This window comes from Poecilia formosa, unplaced genomic scaffold (assembly GCF_000485575.1).
Source record: "Poecilia formosa unplaced genomic scaffold, Poecilia_formosa-5.1.2 Scaffold238, whole genome shotgun sequence".
Classification (NCBI taxonomy): Eukaryota; Metazoa; Chordata; class Actinopteri; order Cyprinodontiformes; family Poeciliidae; genus Poecilia; species Poecilia formosa.
The window spans coordinates 580,204-604,916 of NW_006800177.1; the positions used below are offsets into that span (position 1 = coordinate 580,204).

The following is a 24,713-nucleotide window of genomic DNA, read 5'->3' on the forward strand; positions in this document are numbered from 1 at the left end:
TCAGTCAGCTATCAGAAGTCATTTCAACTATGAAAAAAAAATCTGTATCTCTTCTAAATATTTTCCTTTTTCCTGTGCAATTGTTATGTTCACAGCTGTTTACAGTCAGCTGAAATTAACTGGCACCTTTTGGAAAAATGATGGTGATAATTTGACTTTTTTTTTTTTTTACTATGAGCCAGCTTCAGTTATTAAAAGAGTGCTGAAGCTCTACTGATAATCTACATCTATATCAGTCATGGGCATAAAAGACAGTGAAAGTTGATCCAGATGCCAAAACTAAGATTGGAAAACACAGTTTAATTTTTTCATAAGATGTTGCACCTTATAAAATGTCACTTTGTAACTGTCCTTTGCAATTGTGAAACTGCACATACTGACTTAATATACTGTGGAGCTTTACCTCAAACAATTAAAAATTCAGACCTGAAATATGGCAAGTTAAGGAAAAACAACAAAAGACCCAATGTAGGATGCCACTGTAATGGTGAAAGATTCAGAAAATGTTTCTAATATTTAAAATCTTAATTACTTATACAACTGACATCAAATATCAAATGGTCTCATGCGTTAAAAGCAGTACGAAGATTCAGAAACAATAAAACACATGTTTATTAATACATATTTTGTTTTGTCTTTCCCATTTTTGCTCAGCTGAAAGGCCTGGTAAATAATAATTTGCCTTTGCTACCTAAAATATGTGGGACTACTGGCTGGTAACTTCAGCTGCATTGACACATCTTGAGCTAGCTGCTAAATATGGACACAATGGAAGCGTTCGAGTTGGAGAGAGGCTGAGAGATAAAATCCTGACAGGACAGTTAGTTAGTGAGTGACTATTTCTAAATGTATTCTGACTGTCTGCATTTTAATAACTATGTGCTACATCAGCAAACTACCCTAGTCAGTTCTTTGGGGGTTTTTTGGTGAGTGAATCTTGGGTCTTTATTAAATTTTTTTTCCAGGATGATATTTTTATGTAACTATAAATTAAAAAATTTTGTTTTTTTTAGCAAGTTCACCATAAAACTAAGCAGAGGAAATTCAACACATTTACATATATTAATTTTATATATGCATGGAGAATTTAGCAATGTAAGATTTTCAGGTAAAAATAAACTGGCTTTATGACAGTACTACCAATTTATCACACCTTGTAATATGTAGGCAGCTAGCAGAGCCGCATCTGATGTCTTGCAAAGTAGGCGGCCGTGGTAGAGGTCCCGCTTAACCTGCAGGAAGACTAGATATCTGCGGGGCAAAATGAAAACACACATGACTAGATTTATGTTGTCACAGATGCAAAATCTGCTGCAGACACTAAATGTTTATAACTTCAAATGAAAATATTGTTAGGGAGTTTCAAGACGGGAAATTCTGAGGAAAATAGTCTCCATATTGTTTTTGTAACATTCAAGCAAAGCATATGTGTCAATGGTGATTTATAATTAGGTTGGGTGATTATCTGTTTTTAGATTCAATCTGCAACATATTTTAATGTTTATCTTTTTCCTGGCAAAGATTAATTTATACACCTGAGATTCATCGTCTCTTAAGGCCAAAGCAGTTACATTTTCACGAAGCCGTGAAAATGTAACTGGAAAGGAGCCGGTGTCCCCTGTGGGTTTTAAGAATCTTTAATTCGTGAATATCTATGATGCAACTTGAGGTAATTACCTGCTACAAGGTAATGTGTGTGTATCACCCAAGGAGCTTACCTCAACGCATACCTGACATGCCGAGTAAGTTATAAATGTCAATATAAAACTGGCCGTGGCTGGTATTGTAGATGTCTTTAAAAGCGAACAAAAACAGCTGTAAAATTTAAAGTGGCATTTATCTGCTTCGTGATCCTACGTCGTTGAGAGCCTCCAGTCAGAACAGATGGGTGGAGAAAAAGTGGGGCTGTCGCCCTTGCCAGCCTTCTGCTCCATCAAGAAGAGCTCAACTGTGAGGGAGAGATTTTATTGCGTGGCAACGAGTCGAGGGATGTGCTTTTGTGGGGATCTGTGCGCTCGGTATTGCTCTGGCTCACTCCTCACAGCAGTTTGCTTAGCTGTCAGAGATGCCACACGGTGCAGCAGCGAAGAGGAGCTCCATCGCTACGCAACGTAAATACTTTAAATCCTCTGCACACAGGCTCACTTTGCTGTTCTTAGGACATTCTTAGGATCTAATTTTATACATCTGTAATAAATGTGAGAGTTTTTGCACTTTTAACTCACTACTTACTAAATAATAATGCACAAAATTACATCATAATGTAGTCACAGCCTACAATTCTGCCCAGGTGTATGCAAAACAGCCATGCATTATTTATTATTACTCTGCTGACATGCAGGGCTTTTTGATCTCTAAAGTGGGCAAAAATAAGCAACAAATTACCGTCCTGCTTATCACGATGTTCTTGAACAAAGATCCTGCCAGCAGTTAAAGCAGTAGCTTCAGATATGGTCAACCATGAAGCCTTAAGGTGATCTCTAACATGGGCAATAAAAGCAGGGCGATATGTGGCAATGTTAACATATTTATACCCTTTGTAGGTTTTTCTTTGTGACGGATCAACACAAAGTAGTGAATACCTATCTAAGGGAAATGCATGACCTTCAGTATTTATTTCCAAATAAATTCTGGAAAGAGTGACATCAGCTGTTTGAACGTTCAAATACTTTAATCTAAGTCAGTTCAATTTTCTGACCAGAGTTTCTGCAGTTTTCTCTTCATGACTTGTGACAAACTAGAAACAGAGATTTTTTGTGGCTTTTCTCCCAACAATCACTTCCTTCTGATCATTTCTTTATGAGCACCAAATTTGTAAACTGCTCAACTAATAGCTGTCCTGTCAGCCAATTTTCCCACCTGAGCTGTGAGCATCTTTGCTAGAGTATTGATTAAGGCTCTCCTTACCCAATCCATGCGTGTAGACGGATGACCGAGTGTTGCTTGTTTATGCTTCACTATGCTCTTTCCTCCATCAGATGATGGATTAAACATCATCTGATGAATGAATATTTTTGAATGAATATTTTTATAACCTAAACCTGCTTTTAACTCAGCATCAACCGATTCAACTAAGCAAGCCACACTTTTCAAATAATGTAATGCTTGGTTTCCTTTTAGTTCACTTTTGTACTGCAGTCTGTTGGTCCGTCACATGAAACAACAATAAAATACATTGAAGTTTGTGGTTGTAATAACACAAACTGTCAAAGATTTTAATCTAAATGAGCACTCTTGAAATATACTCTATATTTCTATCTGCTTATATATTAAGAAAACCTGCAATGGATCAGTTTCAATAGGTTTCAATAGGTCACAATACCACACCAGTAATGTGAAAAGCTATATGGACAATCTTTTATTTTCAAAACCTTTTTTCACCTTTTATTCCCCCATGTTTGGTGCTCCTCTGAAGTCCAAATGGACAAGTTTGTGGCGTGGGAGGATATGAGGTCTTTGAAGATTTGTTTTGATCTTTAAGCCTTTCTCTCTCTACTTTGAAATTTATTAAGCTGCAGTCGGCATCAGTCAGGGTCTTAATTTGGGTTGAAGATCTGCCTGTGTCTTCTGGCACCCCGCTAGACCCTTCAGCTCTACACAGGCCACATCATTTCTGGTCTTCCACTTGACTTTCTTGTTCTGGCGCCTTCAGGATCTTTTAACTAATTTTAAATGACTGTCTTGATGTGCCCAAACTTAGCAGCAATGAAGAACTCTCAAAATTCCTTGCAAAGTTCAAAGACAGAAAGCCTTTTTTTATTTTGCCATCAGGGAGTCTTGAGAGTGAATGTTGGATAGAAAATGACATCAAAGCCAGATGTGTGAGCACATTTTGACTTTTTAAGACCAGTGGTCTTAATAATGTGATGAACAGCCTTTTAAAAAGAAATGAATTACAGTCAAAGCAATAACTGTCTTATAATTTCCTTAATTTTTGAAATTTCTTACTACATCTTGAATTGAAAACGTGTGTATTTTTTTCTCGTTTCATGATCAAACGCTTCCTCCAGATAGGCAAAAACCTTTGTAATTGATTCTGTGAATCAACATCTAAACATCACAGATGAACTAACCTCACTGCCCCCTAATTGTTACACAGCAAGCCGTGCTAGATCCTACCTGGTGATTTCCTCTTTCAGAGCAGCGGGGTCTGGTGGATAAAACTTCACACGCAAACACATGGTGAAAGGTGGCTGGGCTGAAAGAACAGGCCAAAAATAATCTACCGTTACCTCAACATCTGTTTTCTGCATGGACGAATGATAAATTATTACTCTCATCAGTCCTTATTCAGTTTTTTTTTTCCCCCATGGTGGTAAAAATAAAACGTGAGAACGCAAACATGAATAAAATACTCACACTTCATTTGTTTGGCAATAGACTTTGTAAACTCCAACCAGTGCTGCAAAGATTGAGAGAAAAAAAAAATATAAGAACAGAGTAAACATAGAGTCTTTAACTGCCTAACTTTCTTTCTTTACATTACATTGCTCAGCAGTCGATTGTGATTTTTAAGCCAGCTGGAAGCTACATCAAAATTACTTTTAGTTCCCTGCCTTCTGTTTATGAAGACCTCCTAAAACACCAGCCTGTATGTAGACAGCAGGTCATACAGAGAAAGCTATCTAAAAAGTAATTAGATGAGCAAGTCTTTTCACACTGCTGAGCCTAATGAGTCGGTAATCAGTAGGGCATTGCGTCGTGAGGTTATTTTCAAAAAACAAACATGCTATGTCTTTTACTAGCATTCTACTGATAGTCTTTTTTTTCTTTAAATCTCTGCTGGCTGATGTTCAAACAGGTGAAAGAGAAGCCTCAGAGCGCAAATAGTTCAAGCTCTTACGATCTATTCACATTTCAACAGTAAAGAATAAACTGATAATCAGCAACCCTGCAATTTTATATGAGTCTGTTTATTTTTCTGACTGATTTGTCTATCAGTCAAAGGAGATGACCTTTCTCTGCCATCGAAAATTAACCTGCAGATCTGCCAGCCTGCCCTGCATGTTTATGTGGTGGAAAAATTGTCATTAAACCACTGAAAGCAAGCTGTTAGAGTAATTTATTTATTTATTTATTTATTTATTTTTAGAAGGGACCATTTCTACAGCCAAAACAGACACTATGCTTCTACTTCAGAACATGATATTTTAAAGGAATTTCAAATGCAGGGAATAAAAATAAAGATAAAGAAAAAATAGAAATCGAATTGCCATAGTAGTGTAATGACAACACACCTCTTAAATTTGAGTCGAAAGGGAAAAAAGGCAGAAGACACACAAATTGTTCAATTTATTTCAACTCAGCATACAAAAGAGTCGATATGAAAGAGCTAAAAAGAAAAAAATAGCTGGGAGGAAAAAAAATAATTGACCATAAGTACATAACTCAGCCAAATGTTATGTAATTTGCATCAACATAGGCAAAATTATACAAGAAAAAAATAATAACACACACCCGCATAAACAAAGACTCTTAATATTTTTCATAAAATAACAGTCCAAAATGAGCAAGGTATGTCTTTTCACTGCATGTGTAGCAATGTGATTGAACTGACATCTAGACTGAATCTGACATCCACAAATTAAACAGCATTTTTTTGTCATTTGGATCCAGTTTTTATTTAAGATTATGTACCAATCTTTTTAACATTTAGCATCAACAGATGTTTCTCAGCGTAACTTGCATGTCTGCACCGAGACAGATCAGACCATGCACAGGATGGAACACAGTTAGAGGTCTGCACCAGAGTGCTGACATAGGAAATGAAACAATTTCTTTTTTTTTCTTTTTTTTAATGCAAAAAACCTAATTTTTCAAAATACAAGCAGCTCTCTTCCAATTTGCACACAGAAATAACACTTTTTAATTGACAACAAACAGACTTTGTAGATGAAGATGTTTCCAAAAACAGAGAGAAAAAAAAAATGTTTTCTGTTTACATGTTAGCAGGAGGCTTTTTAAAAATCATTTTTAGCCTTTCAATTGAAAAAAAAGCACAAAAATAGAAAAGTACTTACTCTTTGTTTGTCTGGATCGACATATCTGATGCCAAAGTAATCTTTCTCCAGGAGGTTGAGGTGGTGGCAGATGAGGTCAAACAGGTACTGTCCTTTGGCGTCTCGCTGAAAAGAAACATTTCAAGAAATTCATACACTGTTCTTACAAGGGTGCTGTCAAAGAAGCAAAGGCTGATCAATATTATCGAGCTATGTCAAAATTTTAAAAAGTTACATTTTCAGACACAGTAAAACTCTGTGAGTCACTATTTCAGCTGTTCAAAGTCTTTTTACTCAAACACCAAAACATGGTTACCAGAGTTTTCCCTAAGCATAGTGTAACAAAGTGCAGCCCTTCTCCCACCTATTGCTGTGTGGTGCCAGTCGACCTGGAATAGACATGGCTTATTGTTGCCAAAATTGCAGAGTCCTTGGGTGGAAAGGAAAGGAGTGCCATGTTTGGCTCTTGTTTTGGTAACACTGTTTTAAAACTACAGTTGGCATGCTAACTATAGCTACCCCCCAAAAATGGTCACATATTTACTTAGATTTTATTTATTATTTATTATCTATTCATGTTATTCTAACTAATTAAACAGCTAATGCCACATTGTTATACTCGTGTCCCTCTATTAAGAGCAAAATGGTAAACATCATCTGACTGCCTCATCTGAACCCCGTCTACACTCATGCAATTTTCCACATTCAGAGAAAATTGAAAATGCTTCAAGAACACAAGTAAATCCATTTCGACATTTTTTCATATCTCAGTGTGATGTCTAATTATTTTGTTATTTATCTTGAATGCCTCAGAAATCTAAATGGCCACCAGAAAGCGCTTTAATATTTCACAGCCCTCAAGGGAGATATATAAGGGCCATCAAATATTCATATCAAGGCTGCAGCCATCTGCGAAGGCTCGAAGAAATTTCTGCTCCAGTAAAGGACCTGGAAAACACTGAGACAAGGTGGAGGCAGGCGGATGAGAAGAGGAAGTGCTTGTAATGCAATGAATGCAGCGCAGTCATCTGACCTTTGTGCTATCTGGTTATTCTTTGACCTTAAAAACTCTGTGGAAGCAGAAGCGGATAATAATGGTGTCATCCATTTAAAATAAAATCTGAAAGAAAAATAGGCATTTTTTTCACCTATATTTATTTTGCAAGCTTGGACAAAAGCTCCTTTTTAGACATGACCTCAGAAAGTAAACTTGCCTTAACTGAAAGCTACTTCTATTTGAATTCTGTTTTCAAACAGAAGATCCAGACCTTGAGTTTTTGACTTTTAGCCCCATTGTATTTTGGTTCTACATGGGACAAAGATCTATACTACATCTGATTCTGAATGACTCAAAAAAAACAACAAAAAATGGTGCTGTCATGATGTGTGTTTTGATGGTGGTCCCAAATGCAAACTTACAAAAATCACAAGGAGCCAGAGCAGAACAAAAAATCATAAATTCAATGAAAAAGTCAGAAGGGAACATAGGGAAGAAACAGAGAAAATAGCAGGGAATAAAAGGAGTAACCAACAAGGAGTGTGAGCAGAAGAAGGATTTAAAAACTGTTAGAAAAAAGCCTGGGCTGATGAGCTAACGAATTGCAGGCTGATGTTATTTTTATTTATCTATATTTTTTACGAAGTTGGTACGTCTTCAGTTTCAGCAAAGGCAAAGGACATTCGGTAATGTCCCATTTTGCCCTTTGAAAGAGACAGTGGGTTCTCATAAGTGAAACTGCACAGTCAGAAAAACTGGAAACTGATACGTGAGAATGAGAAAATTAAAAAGATGGCTGAGGAAAAACAACAGTGTACAACTATTGTGAGACACTGACCATTATGCTTCACTGCAGAATGGCACAGAACTACATTTAGAAATACTGTTTTTTTTACTGAGGAAGCATCGAATAATGAATAATTTAAAACGGTGACAAAATCTGGTTTTACTTCAACTCAGATCTGAACAGAAATTCTTCTGATGACGAGCTTTAACATCGTCAGGGCAGTTGAGACATGAGCTACTGCCCCGTCATGCTGACAACATCAAATTGCAGTTATTGATATTCACAGGAGTCTCACCATCAAGAGCTAACACTCTTAAAAGGCAAACGCAGTCGTGTTCAATAAATTAGAATATTAGTTAAAAGTTAATTTAATAAGTGAAACACATTATATTATATATCTGAGCCTCTTGGTGGCTTGAGGCACAGATCCTCCTGAACAAATGAACCACATTATCTATGCAGAGCTCTGCTTCAAACTCCCCTTTTTCAGTTATTCAGCTCTGTTCTCTTTTCTGTTTTGTATTATTTTTCCCGGATTATTATAAATTACATTCATGAAGTGTAACTCCAGGACATGCTGGAATCTATCACACTGGTTGAAATATGCGTAATCCGTTCTTGTTGAATTATGCCACCCTCTTAAACTGTTTTGGTTTACTCTGCAGTCACTTTGCCTCTAACATTTGCTTCCTTCCAGTCAGTTTCCAGCCTGTCTTTCTCAGAACATCATAATATCCTCTCTGGCACTGAATTTGCTGTTTACATGACATTCTTGTAAAAAGCTATGAAAACAGATGACAGTTCTGGCGCCTTGCAGCGAGGGAGCTTTTTAATGACCTTAGCAAAGTTAGTCCTGCTTATAGATTTGACTACCAATGGTGTGCAGATAAAGGGGATTCCTAAAGTGCTCCTTGTACTACCCAAAAATAAAAATAAAGACTTTGATAGCCCTTTACTAGAGAAGCTTTTTTTTTTACAGATCCTTCATATTTGTAAAAGCCTGCTTTTCAAAGCAGACATAAGTTTGATTTGAACAATCTGTCATCTTTTCGTTATAAAGATTTTTAACATTCTACGCTGACACCATTATATTGCTGTTTTATGATTAGATCATTTTCATTTCTCCAAATTAGACAGAGCAAGCATACACAGCACACAATTCAAACCAACATCAGGCAGTAGATAAAAGCTTGTTATAGCCGTGGCAGTGTGGGGGCACACACAGTGTTATCCAAAGTGAAACAAACCTTGAAAAAGAAATATTTCAAAATGTGTTAACAAATTAATACATATATTACAAACATCACATTTACAGCACAAAAAAGTCTACACTCATAAAAATATTACTAAAGTAAATACTAACAGAAACTGGATACAGATGGAGTCACAATGTCTTTAAGTCTTCTGGGTTAATTTGCAAGAAATATCAATGGTCAATTTGCAACTGATCACAAGTGAGGTTAATATATTGGAGCAGCTATAAAAAGTATCATTCTCACCAGGACACCTCCAGCATCCCATTGCATTATTTATTACACAGCTGGGTAAAACAAAAGTTTGACATTCTGTATGGTGCAGTTCATCACGTGACATCTGGCCCCATGACTTTGCTGTACATCCTCTATATATCTCTGCATGACACTGATGAACGGGCTGGAGTTTGACCGCCACAACCCCGTCTGAACTGATCATGCTTGGTTTTGCCAAGCTGTGCACTGAGCAGACTGCTCCCAGGATGCAGTGGGCTGACCCTCTATCTCCTCCGTCAGTGTGTCTATATGTCACTGTCACGACATCCACCCTGACTCACCAGGACGGGCCTGCTGACCAGCCCGGCAGCAGAAATAGACACGCACACGCTGCATTCTCTCACTGACTGTCTATGATACACACATAAAGTAGCTTAGATTCCTCTTTTTTTTGTTTTTTTGTCATAAAGGTCAGTGGTACACCTGTGAAACTGTCACATAAAGAACCTTGTCACGCTTTAAGTCTCCTGTTTTCTCTTTCTGTTCTGCATCACAAGCATCCCTTATTACTCAGTGTTACACAAATTAATGTGTGTGCCTGGACTTTCTGGGGCAAGTGAGGAGGAGAATTATTAATGACCCACATCCGTGTTGGTAGTTCTGAAACAACAACAAAGATCCAGGGTGATTCTTCTTTGTTTAGCACATTAGCAAAAAAAAATAACAAAAAAAAACACAGGGGTATAAAATGCATTTGGAAAATCCATCCATGAAGACTAACAAACTTGTGAGCACAGATTTCCTCTCACATAAATGATTTACAAAGTCACAGTTACTGTTTGTGATTGATTGAGCAGCCCTTATGTTAGATTTGAAAGAAGACTCAAGAACAAGCTTCTGACTTCGGCTCTGCAGTTCAACGTTTGTACTGACCTTCTTGATCTCAGTAATTTAACCGAAAAGTGAAGGATACTTTGGTGCAGTTTGTAACAAAAGGAATGAATCACATTTTTTATCTTGACTTGATAGCAGTAGCACAGAGCAGCAAGGCACCCTGCCGCTTGGTGTCTTGCATACTAATGAGGCACAGTGAACATCAGTGAGCTGACCAGGCACCACTGGGACACAAAGGCAGGATCAGAGGCAGAAACACTATTGATCTGTGGATAAGTGTTCTTCAACATCCTTATGAACTTTAATCTTAGATCCGAGCTGCAAGATACCGGTGGTTACAGGGAGGAAAACTAAACGCTGCCACTTAAAGCACAGCTTTGTTATTTTAGAGTAGATAAACTATAGATCTTCAATGTGATTTGAAGTCATGTGAAAACCTCAAAAAGTCCTGGGTTAATGCAACATCTCGGTGTGGATTGATTCTTGAAACTGTTTTCTCTCTCTTGGGGTTTTATTGCTTTTTGGAAATGACTAGTTCTGTGCTGTTTTAGGATAAAAATCCAATTTATTGCCAAAGGATCATAAAAATCCTTTGGCAATAAATGGGACATTAAAACAAATGTCTCCTTTCAAGCATTTACGTAAAGCAAATTGTGAAGCTGGACTACGTGCACCATAAGGCCTTACACTGGCAGCAAATTATTAAAACTGCAAAGTTCTAAAAAGCCCTTAAGGTCTGCTGGAATTGATCTTTAAAGCAAAAATGATGAGGTGAGTTTTAATCAGCAAAGTACAATAAATCGTATAAACTTGGGTATTTGTTTAAGTTAGTAAAATATTTATATGTTGCAAGGCAAAGCTTCAGTAAATATAATAATGTTCTTACTCACTTCATTCACAATTTTTTTTATTCTGATAAGGATTTTTTCAGGATTCAGAATCAAAAATTATTACACTCCAAGAAATATTAAGAAAGATAAAATCAAGTAGTGCAATAAAGCAATTCATTTATTGTTAATAAATTAAGATATACTCAACTTTTGCAATTAAAATGAAAAACACAAAGAAACAAAATTCAGTTTTACAACCTACTCTTCTCTACTGGTACATACTAAAAGCGACTGAATGTTCAACATTGTTCTATTTAAACTGACAGAAGATATTAGGTAAATATTCATCAGTCTCTCAGGAGTCTAAAGACTGACAGGCTTACTAGTAGGAGTAATAAGAGAGATATGTCATGTGAGACATCCAAACACAAATAAACATCAAGTTGTTTAAACAGTACTTTTAAAAAAAGAAAAACATTATCCTTCCACCAAATAAAAAGCCTGGTTTTCATAAAAGGATCAACACTTTTTATGTGCAAATAAGTATTGAATTTTAGATTTGAATGACAATTCAAATCTACATCTGATTTAGAATCGATTCAAAGCTTTTAGAGTGTCTAGATTAGCAAAATATAATTCATAAACTAGTATCTGAACAACCTATCAACAGATATTCAAATTTTGTTTTTAAGTATAATTCTTGAAAAGTTGTATACCTCAAATAAAATCTGGAGACATCAACTTAATGAGGTTATTTTAATTTATTTACTCCAGCATTTTGAAGGGATCTTAATTGAAAAACAGTTTTCAATTAAGGGTCAAATCCAAGATGTTTGGTCAACCTTCAACATTTATCTGGATTTAATTCACTAAACATAGATGGCAGATATGTGTCATTAACATGTCCAAACATACCATCTGCCCATCTGTTGGAAAATATATTGTGCTTTGAATTAAAGTGACAAAGATATATTTTAACGATATGAGCTTGAACCTCGAAGGCTCTCAGCAGTAATAGGCTCTGATTACTGAATCCTGGCTTAGAGATGATATGCATTATTGTCTGAGCCAACTGGCTTGATAATGAAACCTACAAACTGCAATTAATTTGTAATTAAAACAACATAATGTCCAGATTTGTACAGTTAAAACAGCTAATTGCTTCAGATATCCATTACAAAGGTTTTCCACTGTTGCAAGTTGTAAATCAACACACTGCACAGAAAATAGCAATAGCTGCAAAACTTGATTAAAATGTAGAAGATGCCCCCTATAGTTGAACTGTGGCAAAAGGGACAAATGGCAAAAAGGAAGCTGAGTTTGTAAAATTTCTCACAGAAGAACCAGCATCGATTTTCAGCCTGAAATTGTTCTGTGCGCATCTCTTCTGTACAAATGTTCTTTGTAAAGTAAAAGTAGTAGTACTGATATTAGTGAGTGTGCGAGGGGCAGCAGCGATATTAGCCACACTGACTCAGGGGTTAATGAGATTATTGTAGGCCTGTCAGAGGGAGAGGAATGTATTAAACAAGCGGAGCCCCATAAGCGCTTCATGGAAGCAGGCGCAGTGTTTCATCATGGCTGTAATAAAAGTGATAAACGGGGAGATGGAAATAACCCAGACCTCGGCCAAATGATCACTGTGGTCCTTAGCGAAGCGGCAGCACGCCACGCTCTCTCAGCCTTGCCAGGCTTTGCGTTGGATAAATTATTGAGAGGGTTTCCATATCAGCTTGGGAAACACCACATCAATAAATGATGGTGTCATTTTAAGCTAGAGAATGAAAATTGCAACAACTGAGCAAATGCTCTTAAACGGCTACAGGTATCAAGTCATAACAGTTTTGTTTAATTATGATTGACATATATACATACATATGTATATATTTTTAGTGTTGTGGTTGCACATCACACAGCTCTACGCATCTCTCCCATGTAATTTAGTGGAAAAAATATGTTGGTGGGCTTAACATTGAGTTGGTGGGATATCTCGGTGCTCCACTGGATGATCTCTATGCTGATTTTCACCATTCTTAACGTTGTTGCCTAAAGGCTGCTTGCAGAAAATCCTGTAAATGGTTTACTACAATCCTATGATATGGTAATGTGTCTTTTTCACATTCTGGATACACAAATTGAAAGAGTGAAACATTGATGTTTCTCTCACTGTGTTGCATTTTTGGATTATTAAGTGTATTTGCTAAGCAGACTTACCATGAAAGTAAGTAAAGCAATAAAACAAATATATGATAATTTATGTGGAGAACAAATTTTCTTCATAGAGAAACAGTTTGAAGGTAATAAAACTGTCTGTGCACGAAAAATATGCTCTTCTTTTCAGGATCATAGAACAAATAAACTGTCATGGTGTTGTAATTAACTATTTTTAGAATAATATCCATTATCCAAACAGATTACGATGAATTTATCTCATAACCCACGAGTGAACTCAAGGTGAAAGTCTTGCATCTTTTATATGAGCCTTTTTTTCAGCACCTTCTTCCAAATGCATAAAATTATTCCTTAAGCTATGCACAAAAATGTATCAAATTCCCAGAAACAGTACGGAGAAAAAAAGAGACATGTTCTAATACCGTATGATTATACTGGTTCCGGATTGAAAACAAAATTTAAATTAATGAGACTGAAAATCCCTGAAAAACTCTGCATTCGGTACCTTTTTATGGTTTATAGTCAAAATATAACATCCATATGCTCAAGTGTAACTGCAGTGAGAGACGTAAAAAGTATATATAAGTATAAATTTGTTATAAAAGTATTACTGATTGCACTTTAAAAATTAGGTAATTTTATGTTATTAAAGGTAAAGTTTAAACAGTAATGATTTCCTGGTTAATGTCAAGTTGTCATAACAAAGACATTTTGAATAATGTCAACTTTGTATGAAAAGTGTCAATTTACCGAATGATGCTTTATGACAACAGTCATAAATATTCATGAAGACTTATTCATGTTCATGACATGTTATGTCATGTTTATGACGGTATCATGACAGTCTTATTCACCCCCCTTCAAATAAAGTGTTACCAAAGTCTCCATCAAATAGTGCTGCATGAAAACAGAAGGAGCAGGATCTGAACTATTTGTCGAGTGAGCTATACTTCCAGAGGCTGATGAGTGTGCTCAGTGATTGAATCGTCTTCTTGTTTATTGATGAGCGATTTGTCGTGCTGATAAAATGCAGCAGTAACCTCTGAGTTTCCATGAATATGCAAAATAAATAAATAAATAAAAATTGGATGAGTATTTCTTGATTGTAATGATGCTTCCTGGCAAGCAGTCAAACTGTTGTAAAGGCTATTTATTTTTACCTTCAATAAATGTTACAAGAAATATAAGGGAAAGTCATTTGTGGGTTGAGTAACAGAGTCCAGTGTGTGGGCTGCACCCATGAAAAACCTTTTAGTTCCTCGCTGTCACTGCCAAAAAGCTTATTCTGTAGTGGAAATCTTGCATTTTTTATTTTATTTTATTTATTTATTTATTTTTTTACATTTATTGGGTTGAATGATTGAAGACATAGTGGAAATCTAACAATCTATTCACTTTACAAAAGGACGTTTCAGTAGTGTTTGGCAGAACCACAATAGACTGAAACCTCTTTCAGAGCAGAGGTATGGGATTGCTGATTCTGATTTTCTTTTATAAGTCTTGTTTTTTTATGTTAAAGTCTCCCTACACCAGAGGTTCCCAAACTGTTTCTAATATTGTCCAGGAGTGTTTATGCATGGCTAATAGTATGTTGTTTTAACTTGAAAGCACAACCATCTCTTCAGACAAAAGCATAGTCATTGGTGATGACATTGTTTTGACTAAATGCAACACACGCCCTTTACTGTCGTTTTAGATCTCCTCATAAAACATACATTTGCTGCAAGACAGAAAGAAAGTGATCCTTTTAAGTGCATTTTTGTGGTAAGCCGTCATTTTGCTGCCCTTAAGGTGGCCCAGGGAGATTCAGCAATGTTGGGATTATTCTTACAATCTGTGTTTAGTTCTGTAAATACTCTCTCACTCATGCAGAGTTTCAGGCTTTAGGGGTTTCCACAACTGATGCTCCAGTGGAGCTGTCCCGAGATCAGGCACCTGCAGAGGTTTTAGCAGCAACTGTGAGCGTTTACCACTGTTTAAAACAAAGACAGACAATAAAATGCATAGAAATATGGCTTTTGAGGTATAGGAGGTATGTTTCTTTTAAACTTCCTGTTTAAAAGAAACAGAAAGTTCTCCAAACTGAAAGGTTTCTCAGATTATCTGTCAGAAAGAGAGCATTAAACCTCTGTCTGAAAGGTTATACTGGCCGTAAATCATCCAGGTAAAACCAGCCAGCTGACATGATAGAGACAGATGTTTCACCCCTCAGGTGATCGTCTACTTTATACCAATTTTTCAATAAAAATATCTTTGGATCTCACTTTTCAGGCACTAAAATACTATATTAGATCTGTTAAATCATATTATTGGACATTTTTAATTGATCAAATTAAATTTTATTTCCATAGCACATTTCAGTTATAAAGCAGTTTGAAGATTATGCAATTATCACTGCAATAAATCTGGAGTTTTCAAAAAAAAAAGATACATTTATAGTTCAGAAATTATTTTTTTATGAAATTGTCTGTTATGTGTACATAAAAGATATACAGTCCCCAAAATTGATTAAAATAACTCAAACTAACTAAAAGAACAAGTGTTTGAGAAGTTATGGATGATTTAGGATTTTTGCACATGAATGTAATGCAGTCCATAAATAATTTTAAAAAGTGCGGCCTGAGCTCCACTTATCCAACTGCAGAAAACAATGCAGCCTTAAAAGAAAAAAGTAACTTAAACATCATTTGTCTCACATCACATCTAAAGCTGAGACTTTCTCTTTTTTTTCTTCAAAACTAAAGGAGCACTCTAAATTAGATGTCTAAAACTGTGACAGAAATGTGTAACATTGCTCCTCATCGCAGGGGAGTTTCTGCAAATAGAAAAGCAATGTCCTCCACATTTTCATTCATTTCTAGTTCAGACAGGAACGACTGGGGTCAAGCACAGTCGCTGTGTAGAAGAGATTTCTGATTAAACTGCAGTTCATAGTTCTGTGTTGTGTAACAAGCCTATGCTGAAGCACAACAAGAACAAATACTTATTCTCATCTAAACTCATTTTGAATTATGATGCAGATTGCTAAATTCTGTCAACTCTTGTGCAAAACAGTAAAGGTTGTCTGAGTTGGGTAATTTTGGATCTGTTGGAATATCAGCAAAAAAACAAGCTCATTTTTCATCTTGAAACTTGTTCTTTCAGAAATGATCCGTGTTTATCTGTAATCTACAGGACAGGGTCAGAATGTAGATGGACTGGTAAGCTGAGAGTTTGGCATTCGGGCTCAGCTCTTCTTTTCACCACAGCTGGCTGGAGCAGTGGATTACTGCAGAAGAAGAACCACTCCATCTATGTGCTTCATTTCCAATGGCTGATACAGAAACATATAGAACCTAAAAACGAAACCTAGTAACAAAATTAGGTGAAATATTAGACACAAAAATATTCCCCACAAAAAAGGGAAACATATGATTGTTAAGCACAAAAAATGATAAGGACATTTATTTATGTTGAGGATTTGCTTGTGCCTTGGCAGTCCGTCAGAGCCTCTAGCTCAGTTCAGGTAAAATTTTAGGGGTCTAGAATTTATCTTGCTCAAATCGTTCCAGAACCTTTTAAGAATTTTTAAATGACTGTTTTGCTGCATCTAATCTCTGCAGTGATAGAAAATGACATGAAAGCCAGATTTCTCCACTGATTTTGACTTTCTGAGGTTAATGTCTGAAAGTTTTGATCTAATAACCAGTTTGAATTAAATGCGTTTTCAGTAAATTGTCTTTTCAAAACACAGAGTTCCTTTAAAAACCCACCTGTTTAGAGTTGTCTTTGATGAATAATAACTGGAACATTAACCAGTTTATTCGATGATGACTGTTTTTGGTGATTTTGATGCTGGCATTTGACAAAATGTAACGTTTGTTACCGTTTTATGTTTTCAGTCACGTAAAACACTTTGAACTGCCTTGTAGTTGAAATGTCCTCTGAAAATGAACGCGACTTTCACCGAAACAAAACTTTTGGCACTTTGAAGCTCTATTTAGAAACTGTTTATGATCCAGCAGCCCAAATTCAGTTTGTATCGTTCTCCCCCAGTCTTATGATTTTGATCAGGAGTGTTTCCTTTCAAAAGTGACACCACTTTCTCAGACATTGGAAGTGACCGAGGAACAACCAGAAGTCAGAACTTGTTTCATCTGATCGGATGTGTCGACTGTTTGGATGTCTGGTTTATTTCTATCAAACAGAGAATATCCCATGTGACACTTGTTATGTAACAGCTGTGTGAAACCACGAACCTTTGAGAGTAATTTACAGAGGCAGAGAAGCTCTATGTGGAGATTTATTTATTTCAGAGTAATTGGATTGCTAAAAATGTATTTGCAAACGAATATCTCAGTAAACTAACAAGGAATGCATAGTTTTTGATTTGCTCTCCAGAGCAGATAATTTAAGAGTTTAATTTTTGCAAACTGGCAGGAGTTAAACGTTTGACTAACCAGAGTAAATACCCAGGGGGTCACTTTTCCCAACAATTACGATGCGTTTTCAACCCCATCGTGGACAGGGAGCATGTTATTTAAGAGGACAGGGAGCATGCAAATATACAGACGTTATTACCTGGATGATTGAGCATCAGTGGGAAAATCTAAATTATGAGCTTCACAGCATGAAAAGGTCGTGCAGTTCTGCACCTAACGGATGCATCACTATAACTACTAAACATCAAGCATGCTGGGTATAAACGAGACGAGACGTCAGCATATAGCTTTATATTTAGCAATTTTACTCGTATATCTCCCTGAGAAGACCTTGACTGCTCTGAACAGCACACACGCTGGCAGGGCTGTAAGAGAACGCCTGTGCATTGACACCATGTTTGTTCTTTAGAGAGAGAACAGAGCTGATACTGTTGCCCTGACCGAGCAGTCAGCAGGTCAAACGTGTTACTGATCATTGCCATGATAGAAGGAGGCGCCCTGAATCTGCTGCGCCTGCATCCGCACAAGGATTCAAGATGACAATTAGTGTTTCAGAGCTCATATGCAGGCACAAACCCTGGGCACATCAGCTATCCTAAAAGTGATGTACAGGTAAGGAAATCCATGTAAATGTACTGTGGTTACACTTTTCTTATCAAGATGGTAAAAAGGCACAGTGAAGCATCAGTGCATCTTCTCCACAAAAGGCTTTTTCATTATCTTTTCTCACAGCATCTGAAAACACCAACAGCACACTTGTGTTTTGAATGAATTGGTTTATTTCCTTTGGGGACAATACGACCACCAGTGTGCAGCTCATGCAGGCAGAGCGATTGTGTGTGTGTGTGTGTGTGTGTGTGTGTGTGTGTGTGTGTGTGTGTGTGTGTGTAAAAGTGAGCAAGAGTAGCAGGAAAACAGCTGCCTTCTGTACTGATTTGTTGATACAGGCAGCTGAACATCTTTCTATAACAAGCACAAGTTCCTGCAAAACCGAATTAACTCTCATGCACATCATATCTGATAGGGGAACTCAGCATAACATTCAGTATGTGGCACCTCAAAGAAGAACTTGATGGACATATTAGTATGCAATAGAAACCAAAGACTATTCTTTTTTCTCTGTTTAATAAGTGAAATGATCACACATGTAATCATCTATCTTTAATTGTGATATACCAGCTAATATAATAATTGATTGGCTGCTACCTTTTCTTCTTTTTTTATGAATTGGTTAAATGGTGTGTCATCTCCAACACGAATTACTCCTTTGGAACTAGATAAAGATGGGTTTAAAAATGTATTTTCAACTTTGATGTAATTTGAAACTAAAAAAAAAAAATAACTACACTCCCAATCCAAAGTAGAAATAGTATATTTTCATAGAAGAAATCTTCTTGAGCAATAATCTTGACAGAGTTGTATAGATTCTTTCAGCAGCTCAGAAGCTGATCTTTACCACCGTCTCTCTTCACAGGATACAATAATTGGTTTGACACATTTTGACTGCCCACACACTCACAGCTCCATTCAAGCACTTGGTAAATAACTACATCATGAAGACAACTTTTTTTTTTTTTTGAACAGCTATATTTACATAAAAAAGAATCTTTTTCAAGAGCTTAACCCCCACCCCCAATCTGAAGACCTGAATCTGAAGTTTTGTTCATCTGTTTAATGCAATATGTAGCCAAATGTGAATACGGTGCTTTTCTCACACAATCCAAAGGAGAACAACTTACATTTGAGTGAGACTGATAATGAGTAATATTAAGACACTTTTCTGACTACTATGATCTCACTACTTGAATAACTATTCCCAGTGCTTGGCTATTTCTTCACCTACAGCGAAAGTTATTTTAATGAGCTTTTGGATCTTGCTCAGTGTTATGCTTGGCTGATCTTATGTCTGAATGGTTGTAAAGTTCTGCAGATGCTTTGAAACTTTTTATGTCTCTGTACTCATTAGAACCTCTTAGACATTTTTGACAGAAGTACCGCCGCGATATTCTGAACAACACAGCAGAAAACAGGAAAAATGAATTATTAATTCTGACAAAACTGTAAATCTTAATTCCACAAGGACACAGCTGTTTGACCAACGAGTAACAACGTTGGAGGAACTATACGATGACGTCTTAAAATCCCGACGCATGTTTCTACCTTTGGTTGCTATGGCAATCAGGACATAGTAAAACACAAAGTAAAGACTAAAAGAGATAAATAGCCACCATAACCAAATCAAAGGTTGACTGGTCCTCTGTGATTCAGTTAGGAAAAACCTGATGTGTTGCATAAAAATTATTTTTCAGTTTGATTTTATTTAATAGTTAGACTATTTGCACACAAGAGGTGCCAGAGGCAATAGGGTGTGGTTACCAGGCTGTCAGGTATGGAGAGGTTTGCTTAGTGTCAGCCATGCAGCTGTTTGTTGCTCAATGTTTGGCAACCACAGAAATGCTTTTGGTAGGCAAGTGTCATGAATTGTGGTTTGTGGTGGTGAGAGAGAACGCTGATGACCCAGGTTGTGATGAAGATGATGAATTTAATAATGAATGTGGCTCAAAACAGTCCAGATCAGGCAGTACGGCAGAGACATTAGCACACAGCTAAATACCGGTAGCGACTGAAAAACTGAGCTAACCAACACAGGACTTTACAGTACGACTGTAAAGTCGTAAATGACATACGACGAGAATCCAACAACAGACAAAGACAACAGGTGGACTTAAATACACTGAGAGGGTGATCAGGGAACGAGACACACCTGGGAAACAATTAACAGGGAGGGCAGGACATCACAGACTCACAGGGAACAGGATCACAAAAAACAGAAAAAAACCAAAAATAAACACAGAACACTCAAATCCTAACAGTAAGTTTTACTTACGTTTGTAAATTAGCAACAGAAATGTGAATTATTTTGTTTTACTTTACATTTTTTTCTTCTTGTACATGATTGTGTGCATAAACATTTGCTTCATCAAGATTAATTTAAAAAAATATGCATAGAATATTAAGATATTAAGAGCATTTAATAAATTTCATCAAGGTTAAGTTTGTTGAAGCAAAGACTTGCATTCAGTTTACGTAACTTTGCTTATTGTTTGAAGGTTATCAACCCATGACTCACCAAGCAACCAGAGGAAAAAAAATAAATAAAACACAGGCAAAGACAAAATAATTCAGCAAAACCTTCTTGAGTGTCCATGTGCGCTATGAGGTGCAGTAATTCACAATCTATGTGCATGTTTGGTTGATTGCGTGAGAAATCTAAATAGCTCTGGTAATTAGGATGATATGCAACAAGATTAAAACCATTTGTTGCAATTTTCTAGTGTGAAAACCTGCATCCATTCAATCAAATTTAAGATAATGTGACACTGACTAACACTTTTGAAATCAATTACAGTTCTCATCTGGCACTCCTCCAGAAGCTACCGGTTTTGATACAAAGCATAAGTTTAGAAAATGGCAGCCATCATGATATGTGAATTTGTTTGCAGACAGAAATAGCATTGTGTTCGCAAATTTCCACCAGTCACAGGTAAAAGAGCACACAAGGTTATAAAACCCATTTTATAGTAAGAAAATAGCTGTTTTAATGCTGGTAACATTAAAAAGCTACGTAAAAGATTAAAAGAGCGTAGATCATTTTTTGCATGAATGAGGCCACACAACGCAAGTGCTGCTGGTTATAACACTTGACAATTGTGGAGCTGAAAAGTTTATAGGAGTTGAACAAAGGCAGGTTTAAAGGGATAAATAAACTTCATCATCTGCACAGGGAGAGGATAGCAAGAGAAACAAAAAAACCCCACTAAAATAATAGCAAGATGTAAATAAATTAACAACCATGGACATTTTTTCCACTTCTTGGTTAATAACTGATCAATTGATGTTTTCATAAGTTTATTGGCGCAGCCATGAACTAATTAGCATCTTACAGGGTTGAATTTTTGTTTCCTTCTTAAATTTTGCTTAAAAAATTAATTAAGAAAGAACAGAGATTACAACAAAGCGTCAACTTTTCAGCAAAAAACAAAAAAAGCACAGGCACTCTTCTCTCCTCTGGAGCGTTTATTCCCCTTATTGAGGAGAAGTGCTTTGAAAACCCAGTTTCTCGATGTGATCTGTTCTAACAGAACAGCTTACAAATGATCTTTATGCTTTAATTATAACAAATGAAAAGCCGTAAGTTAAATCCATTTCTACACTTTGATGTCTGAAACATTTAATCGTGAAAAAACAAAGAAAAAAAGTTTAAAACAGAAAAAAACAAGTAGGTGTGTTACGGTAACAGTATGCCAGCAGGTAAAAATAAAAATAAAAAAATCTGCCCATTCCTCTTAGCTGTGTTATAACTTTATTGATAGTAAAATAAATATCCATGACATCATTTGACAATGGATTGGTTTTTTACAGAGGAAAAACTGTGCTGTCAGCTGTTGTGGAAGCAGCGAGTTGACTGCTTGAGGACACACAGTGTGGTGAGCTTCCAGTCCGAAGCAACAGAGCAGTTCACTAGACGGGGCTTAGAGCTGACTTGACTGAAACGGCTGCGTCACAAATTTTCAGCCGGCAGCTAAAAGCCTACAGTGCACATGAAGGAAGCAGTCCTTTTCTTGGAAAACCTACTTCAACATGTCAGTGATCTGTTGCTCATCTCGGAGTTAAGACCTAAAGCGATACTATGGTTGTGGATTAAACTGGGATTTGCTAATGGCTAAACTTATTGGCCTTTCTGCCTGCTGCCAGAAGTGCTAACCAATCCTGCCATAACTCTCTCAGTTCAATGCATCCGAACAGTAAATGAACACAAGTGGTAGTTTCTAGAAGGTGAGCAATTTCATTTCTCTGCTCCACAATTTTAACCTACAATGTAATAATAGAACAAAGCATAAAATTACTCCTTGATCAAATGTCCCTTAATCCCAGAAGAGTTATTTATTACAAAAATGATATCTAGGATATAAGCTAATTAACAAAAATTGAACTATTTCAATGAGTTAAAGACGCACTATTTTCCGGCCCAGCATTTTCTTTTTTCTGTCTTTGCTGCAACTTGACCTCCAGCTTTGTCATATTACATCTCTGGAGTTAGAACCAGAAATCTCTGATGACAAGACTCGTGGCAAATCAACGTAAGTCTGATTGGATCATGTCAATAGTTTCCAACTGCTAGGTTGCATTAGTGGAAGAGTTTTTGAGGAGCACATTCTGTGTCTGATGCAAAATCAAAAGACATAAACGACAAAGTTAAAGAAAATAGTTGATTAAACTGGACTGTGCGCAGAGAGTCCGTGTGTAAAACAGCTTCAAAAAGATGCTGTTTGCATGCACAGCACACAGTCTCAGTGGCTTGTAAATGTCAAGAGGTTTGCAAAGAAGTCCGGAAAGTGAATGTTGCACAGTCATCAGAATGCGGCTCAACTGCAGTACAGCAAGTGTGCCAGCGAGAGACAAACACATTCAGAAATATTCAGAAGAGAAGCCAGCTAATTCAGGGCAAGGCAAATGCGAAAACACAGCCTGCAATATAATTAGTTACTTCTGGTATTTCAGCTTTTAGTTTCTTTCTGACTGCATAAAAAGGCAAATGAATATAAAGTGATTCTCATTTGCATTGATAAATGGAGTGTTTCATTATTCCAGAACTGATTTTTCAACAATATTTTTAACAGAAAAATATGAAGAAGTTGCTGACTGCAGGCAACAAGCTCTATGATGAAAAGTTGGTCTCATTGTCTGTCTTCATTCTGAATAAAATCAGGCTTTGGGCAATTTTATATAACTGATTTTAAAGGTTTGTTCTACTGTAATATTAATAAAATAGTTTGAAACTACAAGAGAATCAATATACATTTGGTGGTGATCTGAAATGGGCAACCTTGGACACATATTTTAGCCATTCTGGTAAAGATGCAGAGGTGAAAAATAATGTAGAGACAAGACTAATAAAATGCAGTAGAACACTTTACACTCATTGTACTACTTATTTTCTTATACCAATTGCTTAAATTTCAACATGTTCTCTGTTAATTACAGAGACACACACAGAAGAAATGTTTACCTCTACGTTGCCCTTGAACCAGCTAGTGATAGTCTCTGGAAAAGGTAATTGCTAAAAGAAAAGGAAGCAGCCTGCTTCCTCAGAGTGTTGTATCCAAGCATAGTAACTGAATATTGAATGAGACAAAATGTCTCTGTTGGAGACAAACAAGTTCAAAACAAACAAGTTCGAAACAACATTTCACACTATTTGAAATCAGTATCAGTATCATCTATATTGTTTTCTCTATAGTGCAGGGGTGTCAAACTCAATTTCACCGAGGGCCACTTCAGCATATTGGCCACCCTTAACGGGCCACATTGACGGTACCAATCAGGAGTGCATCCCTGCTAAAACACCCCAGACAAAAGGTTGACTTCCCTCATTCAGTTCTGTAGAGGCTTATAATGAGTCAATGGTCCAGGTGTGTTAGAGAAGGAATGCATCTAAAGTTGCAGATGGTAGCTCTGGAAGACTTGGGCAGCCCTAGCATAAATGTATAAATATACAATGTTAAAAATAAATTAAACACCACCTCACATTGTTAAATAACTGATTTTATGTATTGAAGTTTTAAATATTACATTTGAGTTTCCATGGATGTAAAATTACTGCTCAGTTTAAAAATTACAATATTTAAATCAGTGTTTAAAGGTAAGCAAACAAATAATAAAAACAAGTCACATGGGCAGACATTATAGACTTTACGCAAAGATTTAGTCTCAGAGGCAACTGAAATCAATTAATTTAAACAATCCTTTCTGAATATCATCTCATGGTCTCTGAACTAAATGCGTCTTTCTGAACGGGAGCTGACAGTGTGTTGAAGAGTTATGGACCGGATGCTTTGGAGCGTCTGGTTAGGAAGCGCATTACAAAGCTTTGGTTGAAATGTAGTTTGTAGTCAAATCGTGCTCAAAACCTATTTTAAGTCAATCATTGGCCTATAAAATGCTGGGGGGCCACATGTGGCCGGCGGGCCTTGAGTTTGACACATGCGCATTACGCCATAGAACTGCCAATTGGTAATTGAAGTAAAGTAGCTTTGATTTCAAAGAAGCCTACATTGAAGTCGATTGGCAAATGAACCATCAC

General features: G+C 36.5%; 1 protein-coding gene across 1 annotated transcript in view; it reads right to left on the reverse strand.

The window, feature by feature from the left end:
• Positions 1 to 24,713, reverse strand: part of LOC103149878 (FERM domain-containing protein 5) — a 56,342-nt gene that overhangs the window by 10,261 nt on the left and 21,368 nt on the right. The window contains exons 2-5 of the mRNA XM_016680267.1: positions 6,021 to 6,125; positions 4,360 to 4,402; positions 4,120 to 4,198; positions 1,154 to 1,251 (exon numbers count right to left, since the gene is read on the reverse strand). Coding sequence (XP_016535753.1) covers positions 1,154 to 1,251; positions 4,120 to 4,198; positions 4,360 to 4,402; positions 6,021 to 6,125 — 325 coding nt within the window. The remainder of the gene's footprint in view (positions 1 to 1,153; positions 1,252 to 4,119; positions 4,199 to 4,359; positions 4,403 to 6,020; positions 6,126 to 24,713) is intronic.